The sequence below is a fragment of the Pseudorca crassidens genome, chromosome X, assembly GCF_039906515.1.
Source record: "Pseudorca crassidens isolate mPseCra1 chromosome X, mPseCra1.hap1, whole genome shotgun sequence".
Taxonomy (NCBI): Eukaryota; Metazoa; Chordata; class Mammalia; order Artiodactyla; family Delphinidae; genus Pseudorca; species Pseudorca crassidens.
The window spans coordinates 86,020,766-86,032,101 of NC_090317.1; the positions used below are offsets into that span (position 1 = coordinate 86,020,766).

Genomic DNA, 11,336 nt, shown 5'->3' on the forward strand with positions numbered 1-11,336 from the left:
AAGCTTGAAAAATCCCACGGGACTGCTTCTGTCTTTTCCACGAATTATTGGGCGGGGGGAGACTGGTGGTCATTAGAATGGAGGAGGGTTGCTAGTGTGTAATGTAGTATTGTAGGTGAGAGTGAAAATGAAAAGCAATTCTCCCCTGGTCATGGATTTAAGATAAAACAATTCCGTAAAGTTTCAGAGTTTCGTCCTCAGTGCTGAGGTGCTCAGATACAAGGCAGAGGGCGAGTAGGGAGGAGGGTGCAAGGAGCACAGGAGGTGTGTTTGTGGGGGACAGTTTCCAGCCCTGGGTCCGCGGAGTAAGGAGGGGCCTGGAGGATGTTGTGGAAGGATGTGTGGTCGGTGAGCTGGCGGTTTCCAGGAGGTTGGGGCTATCAATGCAGGGGCACTAGAGCGAGGGAGCTGGAGGACAGGACGTCGTGTTGGGGGTGATGAGAGGGAGGAATGCTATACACCATGAGGGCCGCTGTCTTCCTGATACCCAGGGCATGACCGTGGGCAGGGGGGTGCTCGTGTGGGGAGAAGAAGAACATCGCTGAGGTCGGAGAGGCTCCGGGGTGACCGGCTGAGCCTCGCGGGCACTGAGGTCGCCGGGACGGATCAGAAGAGTGAGGGCTGACAGGAACACGGTGAATGTGCCACGGGACGAGCGCGTTTACAGGCCGGGGGTGGGCGGGAGGAGAATGACCAGGGGATTGGTACCGGTCCCGCACGTGGGGGGCTGGGGCAGTGGACGACGGGACCCAGATATCACCGGTCAGGTCCCTTAGCCGAGAGTTCGAAACAGGGCCCGGGAGGAAACTTCTAGCGGACTCGGGCGGGCAAACCGGCACTGACGTTACTGGGCACAGGCTCGCAGGCCGAGAACCCGCCCACCGGCGCGCAGCCCCGTCCCCCAGGCTCGCGACTTTCCGGGGCACCAGGACTTCCTGCCCCTGTTGCTATGGTTCCAGCGGCGGCACTAAGGAAGGCTGCAGTGCCGGGAAGGTTTGTCTGGGCAACGGTGTCCTGTACCGGTCCATCTCTGGTCCTCACCATCCCGCTTTGCTTCTTCGGCCAATATCGCCAGGGCCGCTTCGGCTGGTACTATGTGTTCTCTGGTCCTAAATATGAATGTAGGGGCCCAATTACGGGCATGCTTTTGGAATTAAGAACACAGTCACTGGACAATAAGCAGTATGTACGAATGAAGTCTGAACTGATTGCAGTGGTCTTTCTTTTACCAAGTCCAGGTAACATTTCTGAAGGTTCCTTGGCATGCTCATACATCTGAAAAAATAGCACATATTTTCTACCAAAAAAAAGTTTTCTTAACAGCACTGCACACAAATTATCTGAATTAATTTATCCTGACAATTTCCTTATCATAAAGACATCGTTTGATTGGACGTGTAGCTCTTTACTAAAGTTTTCCTCTTGTAGGGCTTTGTGGAGGACCTTGGGCCAGGGCTCAAGAGAACTTCCCTTGCAGTTCCATCTCTACCAGCCTTTTATTTTACTCTGAGTCACTTTGCTTCTTTGGGCCTGCTGTTTCCTCAGTTTTAAGAAGAGTCAGGCTAAGCTAATGGGTAGCACAGGGAGGGGGATCCAGGGGAGGGTGTGGTTAAAGAGCCTGTGTTCTCAGTGCAGTGACTCCTCTTTTTTCTCTTATTTATTGCTGCTTTTTTGTTTGTTTGTTTGTTTGCATGTTTATTTTGTTAAGAAAGGAGTTTCTTTTACTTTAACAAAGAGTTTGAAATCACTGGTTTATGGGATCAGTACTCAGTCTCCCAGAGATGGGAGAAAGATTGAAGAGAAATGAAATTATAAAAATGGGTAGACTCAGCCATCCTTAGGGGTACCGTAAACTTAAAAGTACTCTCTAAGTAGATGGCTTGGGAAAATGTCTGTTCAATTATAGGGTGTCTTCAAGAACTGTTTTGTCAAATGCTGCAATCTGATTACTTACTGAGAGGGGAATTGGGGCGGAAGATGTAATCTTACCAACCGTGAGGATATGGAGAGGGGGAAGGGTAAGCTGTGGCAAAGTGAGATAGTGGCATGGACATATATACACTACCAAACATAAAATAGATAGCTAGTGAGAAGCAGCCACATAGCACAGGGAGATCAGCTCGGTGCTTTGTGACCACCTAGAGGGGTGGGATAGGGAGGGTAGGAGGGAGGGAGACGCAAGAGGGAAGAGATATGGGAACATATGTATATGTATAACTGATTCACATTGTTATAAAGCAGAAACGAATACACCATTGTAAAGCAATTATACTCCAATAAAGATGTTAAAAAAAACATTTTTGAGAAGCCGTATTTCAAGTTAGTAATCAGTCACAATCTCATGATGACAATCTAGTGAAGTAACCATTATGTCATAATAGTAGTTGGTACAGCAACAATAATTGGCTAACAGCACACTTGGAGAGTTTCTCCATTGTCTGTCTCTATACCACTTTCACAGGAGCATTAACAGTAAATAGACAGAGGCAGCCACACCTGTCTTAAGTGTTATGTAGAAGGGGTTAAAAATCACTTAACCTGGAATTGTAACTTCAGGAAATGAAGACAATGGGCCTACTGAGGTAGATTTTGAAAATGTAGCTATTAAATTTTTCCTGTTCTTACTTTATTCCCAAGAATCATTTAAAATTATGAAGCTAATGTTTAGAAATGAAATTTACAGCTTGACTTTTCAACCTAGAGTTCCTGTTTCATATTTTCCTTCTTCGTGTGGGTGATGTGTGCTTCCGACTTTAAATTATTGGAGTAGCAGATGATGACTTGTATTTTCTCTGACAAGATTTCACATATACGTATGCCACTGGCTCGCAAATTAAGTGTCCAAAATATCAATTGTTGGGTGATATTTTCTCCTCTCTCTTGTGGTTTATTTTCAGGAAAAGAAGAAGGAATCATAATAAAGAGGACAATCACCATTCTCCCCAGTCCAAAAGGAGTAAGAGACACCCTGTCTTTCAGGAGTCTCAGGATGCAGAGGTAGGAATATGGTCAGATAGCCTCTCTCTAGTTCATCCACTGCCTAAATTACATTATCCAATTGGTGCCCTGCAATTAAAAGAAATGTATCATTCCAAGAAACCTTCAAAAATGTATTCTTACTTGATTGCAGTGGCTTTTGAGCTGGAGCCCTTAGCCATAGTATGCAGTATCTCACAGAAGGTGGTAAGGAAGCACAGAAAAAGACTTAGTGAAAATGTAATCAGGAAAAGCTAGGTCTTAGACTTTTCTCCAGTCATAGGAGCAGGGAATAATCATCTTAACCCCCTCCCTTATTTTTAGATGGAGAATAAATTTTCAGGAGTATAATGATGTGTTATTGGCTAGAAGGGGATTCTTGATTTCTGGCTAGGAAAAGTGAAAATGAAATTGAGGATGGGGGAGTCTGGTGATTTTGCAAAGCTTTAATGGCGCTTGAATGGAAGAGCTTGAATTTTAATGACTTGTGGCATTAGCATAGTATTGTTTTAATTGAGGTATAGCTTACTAGGAGAGGATTAAAGGAACCTTGTTAAGTCTTTATGTATGAATCCTATTAGTTAATGACTAAGTAGTGCTCACTTGTCCCTTTTGTGAGCAAAAAGTGAAATGATTATCGATCCCTGTCCTCCTCCTGGAACCTCTACGCAGGTGGTGATAGTCCCAGATCCTGGGCAGCTACTTGGATGGGTAAATTGTAGCTAGGTATAACTCATGTAACTTGCTCTCTTAGATGCTGGCCTTTTTCGTTGAATATCTTTGCATGTTCAGGAGTACTGCTCTTTTTTGTTCAACCTTACATCTTTACAAATTACATCACCACTTTTCCTGTAAATCTGTGCCCTCATACATAAATATAAGCCTTCTAGAAAGCGCAAACACAAAGACACTAATGTTTTTTGTATTAGTCTCTCTTACTTGCCAAGACCATTCATTTTATATTTCAGATTGCCAAGTAGTAGCAAGAAATTGAGAGTGAAAAAATGTGTAGATATGAACAGAATTGGCTTATCGGGAACTTATCTCTGCCTTTTTCTCTTCTGTACCTGAATTGGAAAAGATTTGATATCCCAATGCTAGAATTCCAAGGGAGCATCAGAAGTGAGACGAATGAGAGAGAAACAGAACCAGGAGCCCCACCTATGTTTAAAAATTAGAATTCTATAAAATCTACTCCACCCCCTTTTTTAAGCTGGTAGGAGCTGTCTCTTTGTCAGGTCGTTGTTTAAAGTAGTGTCAATTCATAAGACAACTAGAACATTTGGCATAATTTTTGAAAAGTGTTTTCTCTTAGGTTGACTGTAGATTTGGGTGTTCACATCGCCTTTAATTATACACATTCTAAGACACAGAACTGCTTTGGGAGACCTTATTTCGGATGAAACTGTCATTGAACAAAATAATGGTTGTTAGTCATGTTTTTATAACCCATGGCAAAATGTTAACTTCTGAAATTATCCTCCATTTAAAAGATACATTCAAAAATGCAGGGACAACCCTTTCCAAAAATGGCCTAATCTGTTGCATGCATTTTATGAAACTTTGCTCATGTTGTATACCAAGCAATCCTGAGCAGTTTTATATTCCAACTGGATGTTAAAATCTAAGTTGTTTTAAAGAATTGAAGATACATACGCACTCATGTTTTTCTACAGATGATGGTTACTTATCAATCTTTTGTTCAAATGCCATTAACTGAGTTGAAACAAAGTGAAGTTGTTTAAATTGTTTTATACTTATATAGATTCTATTATAAATATAATTTTTGACTTAGAAAACAACTTAGAACTCAATGTCTAGTTCAGCTTCATTTTATGAGGGAAACTGAGCTACAGAAAAGTGTAGATTATTTATCCCATTGACACAGAGAAGTTAACACATAAGTACCTTTGCCTTGCTAATTTGGAAAGTAATTGTAATTCAGCAGCCAAATTGATTTGATATCCTATGGCTCATAAGATTCTACAGTGTTTCATTGGTTTTAGCAAATATGAACGAGTCTTTCATTTCAAATGTGTTGGAACTTTGGGAGCACATATTTTAAGTGCTTGGATGGACTTGCTTAATTTAGTTTCTGCAGCTGCCTTAGAATAAAAATATTACGATTCTAGGTATGGGATATGTACTAGGGGTGAAAAATTTTTTGTTGTTGAGGTTCACATAAATGAAAAAGTTTAATACCAGCTTAATCTGCTTTTACAGTTAAGGAGAATTACATAATTCTCTGTTGTAAATATACACATGCATTCCCATTCTTTTTTGTTGAAGATGCTCTGTAATTAATATTCCTCCTCGTCTCTTCAGATTCTATTTATTCACTGGTTCTTTCATTAGCCTGATAAGGTGCTCTTTCTCTCTCCTAACTAATTTTCTGTCTACCGTATTCTTCTCTCAAGTTAGTGGATCGTGTCTCCCCCTTTACCTCCCAGCTGTAATCTGCTTTCACTGCCTGTTACTTCTCATCCCCTTCATGCAACTATTCACTAAAACTTGGCTCCTCAGACCCCACCTGTCCTGGGAGCTTGGGGTAAACTTAAATGTCTCTGTCATTTCCTCCATGACTCCTGCTATCCTACTTCTGATGTGTATCGCATATATGCCTTCCTTTACATTTCCACTATCCTAATTCAGGCCTGCATTGCCGCTTGCTAAATGTATTGCAGAAATTTCCTCCATGGTCTCTGTGCTCTCATTCTCCTCCTACTCCATTCATCCATTAGAATCCTCTTCCTAAAAGTAGATCCGAGCATGTCTCTTAGGCTCAAGTACCTATTCCGACAGACTTCTCAGCATGACATTCAAGGCCCTTGATAACCTAGCTCTACCTTCTCATGCATATTTTGTCTCCCACAAACTCCTCTCCAGGAGGCCCCAGCCACATTGTATTACTAGCTTTGTCTCCTCGAAGACTCCTCTTCACCCTGCTTGTGCTCTTGTTGTTCTCTCCCTTTGTCACACCCATCCTATTAATATTCTCCCCATCCCCCAAGGCCCAGTTCAGATGCCATTCATTTTAAGGAACCTCTTCTATTTCCCTGGTCCGCATTCATTGCTACATTCCTGTCACTGCAATAGCTTAACGCTGTCATCCTCAAAGAGGATGGGTTCTTGATTGGGCTCAGGAATTAGCTGTTGGTTGAGTCCCTAAGTATCCCTGGCAAAGTACCTGCTTGTACATAGTAGGCACACAAGTAATTGTTTGGATAGTGGTTGGGTATCAGAACAACCTGTGCCTACCTGAGATAACCTCTCAGGATGGGGACCTGGCATGTGCATGTGAATCAAACTAACAAAAACCCCACAGGTGGTCCTGATGCCTATCTCCAAATAGAATGTGCTATGGAAGATCTCTGCTGGACTCAACTGAAACTTCTTTGGTTACAGTGTAAGCAGGCAGATTTCATTATGGCCCAAACTAATCTAAAATCCTGCCTTTTCACACAGACCTAGACCCTAGGACTTTTGTGTAGTGCTTTTGTAAATGTCATTTAGTGAGAGACCCTTGGTCAGAGTCTTTTATAAATGTAATTTTATTTTGCCGTGTACTTGAACTTACAAGGGTTTCAATTTTGCAGAGCATGGGCCTGTTCTCATTTGTCTTCCACAGGTATCAGCACTAAGCTTATATCGAATGGTCAGAGGAAAAAGAATGAGCTTTGTAACTGGAAAATACATTCTGATGAGACGTTTCTTTGAGGTATCAGGAGGATGGTGAAAAGCATTTATATTTTATGGGTCTTTCTCAATCCTGAAGCGTTTAAAATCTCATTTCTCTTCTGATGAAAGAATTTGCTCTCTTTCTAAAATCAATTGCAGTAAGGAAAAAGCTTCTGTAGTAAGATAGCAGTTTCAAGTGTCAAAACCATACGGTATCAAGGAGAAACCTTTTCATCCCAAGAACTCTGACAATAATAGGACTCATTAAGTGGGATATCTCGTATGAAGTATGTTCAAAAGGGTGAAATGAGACAAGGCCCAGGGTTGTATAACGTAGGCTATGTTTATTAGCTAATCAGCACTACTGGCCTAGAAAATGCTAGTGGATACGACGTTTTAGATGTTCTTTAGTAGTTTAAAGACAATCTCATTTACAGCATCAGTCCTTTTTTTTTTTTTTTTTTGTGGTACGCGGGCCTCTCACCGCTGTGGCCTCTCCCATTGCGGAGCACAGGCTCCGGACGCGCAGGCTCAGCGGCCATGGCTCACGGGCCCAGCCGCTCCGCGGCACGTGGGATCTTCCCAGACCGGGGCACGAACCCTTGTCCCCTGCATCGGCAGGCGGACTCTCAACCACTGCGCCACCAGGGAAGCCCCACAGTCCATTTTAAGTCTTTGTTTTTTTTTGGGTTTTTTATAACAAAGTGAATCAGTTATACATATACATATGTTCCCATATCTCTTCCCTCTTGTGTCTCCCTCCCTCCCACCCTCCATATCCCACCCCTCCAGGCTGTCACAAAGCACCAAGCCAATCTCCCTGTGCCATGCGGCTGCTTCCAACTAGCTATCTACCTTACTAAGTTTGTTAGTGTGTATATGTCCATGACTCTCTCTCGCCCTGTCACAGCTCACCCTTCCCCCTCCCCATAACCTCAAGTCCGTTCTCTAGGAGGTCTGCGTCTTTATTCCTGCCTTACCCCTAGGTTCTTCATGACATTTTTTTTTCTTAAATTCCATATATATGTGTTAGCATACGGTATTTGTCTTTTTCTTTCTGACTTACTTCACTCTGTATGACAGACTCTAGGTCTATCCACCTCATTACAAATAGCTCAATTTCGTTTCTTTTTATGGCTGAGTAATATTCCATTGTATATATGTGCCACATCTTCTTTATCCATTCATCCGATGATGGGCACTTAGGTTGTTTCCATCTCCGGGCTATTGTAAATAGAGCTGCAATGAACATTTTGGTACATGACTCTTTTTGAATTTCGGTTTTCTCAGGGTATATGCCCAGTAGTGGGATTGCTGGGTCATATGGTAGTTCTTAAGTCTTTGTTTTGAAGTCAGAAGTAACTGAATGCAAAAGCAGGAGATGTGCCTTGGTCTTGTAGTAGCATTCTCTAGGTTACTTACTTGGAAATAAAATAGTTGTTTTCCACAAAATAAATACATTTCTTGTGAATGCTTTAGAAAGTGAAAATATAAAAAATAAATAAAAAATAAAAAAGGATCCAAAGTCTCAAATTTTAAATAAATAAACAAACATGATGTCAGGGACATCCTTCTATATCAGTATAAATACAACTATATCATCATTGTTAATGGCTGACAAAATCACATTGTATGAATGGATGCACTATAACTTAATCACTTTCCTGCTTTTGGACATTTAATTGTTTCTGATTTTCAGCTATTAACAACAATGCTGATATTATAAGCAGTGTCACAATGAACATTTGTACTTATGTCTCTACACAACTGGGTTTGAAAACACTTTAAATGAACTAGAAATTGGAGGCAGATCAATTTTTTCTTAACAATTATTCTACAGAAATCTTTTCTAGCTTGTTAATTTTAATGTACCATTTAATAGTCTAGCATCACCTAGTGTTACACTATAGTATAAAATGGATATGTTGTCATTTGAGATGAAATTTGATTCACCAGAAACTAATTATAGTTCTTACCTTGTTTTTCAGACAGTACCTGTAATGAAAAATGATCAGGAAAGCCAACTAAGAGAAACCAAAGTGTGTGTGGTGGGTTTCTTATCCAACGTAATACCTACTTATTTTTTAAATATTCATAACTTCACTATTTTATGCCACTGGAGATTTCAGATTTTTACCCTTGAGCTAGGAAAATCATCTTTTTGGATATTTTTTAAATTGGCCTTGACATTAAGTCCTGAAGTCAGTTTGATTGCTGTTGGTGACAACCTTCATTTCCATTGGGTCATTCTAATTCTTTCCTGGACAGTTCTTTTAATGTATGTCTCTAGTTGCATAAAGATGGACATAAGCTGTCTATGAGGACCTGTGGGCAGTTTGGTGTGCGGTCTATGTCGAGAAGCTCCAAATGACCGATGAGCCATGACCATTCTTGGTTTAAGTCTTATTAATGTTACCTTTGGTAAAGATTGCATTATAAGAAATGCAATACCCGCTGTTTGAGGAAAGCATCCTAGGAACTTGTTTAGAAAACTGGGAATTTATGAAGAAAGCACTAACCATTCTGTCTCTAGACTGCTGTTCTAATCTACAGATCCTGGACTTGAGTTGCCACATTTCCTGCCTCCAGCCAGCCCTACTCGCTTCAGACTGGCCTCCACAATCTTAATTGACAAGAGCCAATCCCTCAGTACCTATCCTGTTGCTCCTGTTTGTCCTGAATTCAGTGGTTTTTGTGTCCTGACAGACTCCTTGGTTTGTCTCAAGCTGAAGTCAACGGGAGATTCTCTCAGCAACCAAGGACCTCTCTGTTCAGTCCTGAATGGGTTTCTCCTCCAGTTGCAGGGCTTGTCCCTCTACTTGTGCTACTAAATGTATAAAGGTATATAGTTATACCACCCCCTAGATTCTCTAATTGTTGAATATATTGTGCAGTGTTAAATACATTGCACCCGTAAAGTTGTCTGTCCATTTAAAAACTCTGAACAAAGGACCAGCATATACTTGAGCTCAGTGTTTGGTGAAGTTTAAATGTAAATGAAATAAAAATAATAGCATGTCCCCCCAAAATGCAATATCAAAATTGTTAAATATTGTAGTTCAGATATGGATCCTTGTCATTACTTTCTCCCTTGAGAATCCTAACACTGTAAGGGAGGAAATTCTTGACAATGACTGTTTTCAGGAATCCTTAGTAGTTTCTCCATTATGACAATGACCCTGAGTCATGTTAGAGTTCAATTAAAAACAGAATATTAGGTGCAAACACCCACACATACACCCCATATCACATCCATATTTGTTGAACAGCAATAAATACTAGTCTTAAAAATGCCAATAATTAACATATAACTTTCGTAAAATGTATATCAAGTGCCTTTCAGGATCTGAGTGTAGCCTTGCATTGATATAGGAGGACCACGTATGCCCACTATCAGGGGATAGGTACGAAATCATCACTGGTTTGTATATACGTGTGCATGTATGTATGTATGCATAAATGTATGTATGTAACAAGTTATTTGTTTTATTTTAGTGCGCTCCCAAAATCCATCTTATTCTTTATGGGTGTACTTTTACTACATTCTGTAGCATTGATCGATGCTTTCTCTTGGAGGGTGAGAACTTACTTTTCTGATGCACGTTATTAGGATAAGCTCCTGCTGCAAGCAGGTACAACCGATTAGTGAAGGGATTTGAAATTAGAAGGCCTGTGTTTGAATCCTCACTCTGCCACTTCCCAGCTACGTGACATTGGGCAAGTCAATGGATCTCAGTTTCCTCATCCATAAAATTGTGGATGTTAATCCCAACTTAATTTACGGGTTGCTGTGTTGTGAGCATAGATTGAAATATTTTAAGTGGCTCTAGTTTCTAAACCATTAAGGCTTAGTGTAGTGGTTGATGCTGCTATTCTCCAAGATGAATACGAAAAATAGTAATAGCGTAATACTCATCCTGTTTCTGTTTTTTATCCTCCAGTCTTCAAGCAGTGATAAAGACAGGAGCAGCAGCAGTGTTAATACCCCAGAGAGAGTAATTGGACCAGAAAGCAGCTTAAACCAGATCGTTGCTGAACCCAACATGAGTACACCTCAATCCTCATATGAGGAGTATGTACTATGCCAAGGTTCTTACTCCCACATCAACCAGATCTTAAGGGAGGAACACTTCAACAGCCTACAGCAGCAAGGACAATCTCCAGCATGATGAACTAGGAGCTCCTTATTCCAGCCTAAAATTTGTTTATGAAAGCAATTGCACACACACAAAAGGGTCTGTTGGCTTTTCAGTCTATATTTTAAACAACAGGCTGAGGGACAATTGTTTGACTTGGAGTTTTGCTGCACATTTGCTATTTCAAAGGGGGCTTTGAAGCAATTTTTATAGAATTTTTTTCAGGTTGGGTGTCAAATCTATGAGGCAAACTCACCTTCAGGTTGAATCCATAGAATGTCCAATTCAGATTGGTTTCCAAATCTGTCGGTTAGAAACTCTAGTCAAACATCCTTTGAAAATGAAAGATCTTCAGTTTAAAAAAATTAATAGGCTAGTGAAGAACATGACATTTTCATGAAAAAAGGTGTTACTTTATTCCAAAGTATAGATAGCTTGATTCAGTCTTGCACTGAATTGGACTGCCATACTGCCTCTCAGAAGGCAGATGTCTTATTGAAATTACTCTCAACTTGTGAGGGGCCCAATTAGACCCAATTTAGACTA

At 40.8% G+C, this 11,336-nt stretch overlaps 1 protein-coding gene across 1 annotated transcript; it reads left to right on the top strand.

Annotated features, from left to right (window-relative positions):
- Nucleotides 1-949: 949 nt before the first annotated feature.
- Nucleotides 950-10,823, top strand: VCF2 (VCP nuclear cofactor family member 2). Its single transcript, XM_067722728.1, has 3 exons — nt 950-1,182; nt 2,898-2,997; nt 10,596-10,823. Exons 1-3 carry the CDS (start codon nt 950-952, stop codon nt 10,821-10,823), a joined length of 561 nt encoding a protein of 186 aa, XP_067578829.1.
- The last annotated feature ends 513 nt before the right edge of the window (nt 10,824-11,336 follow it).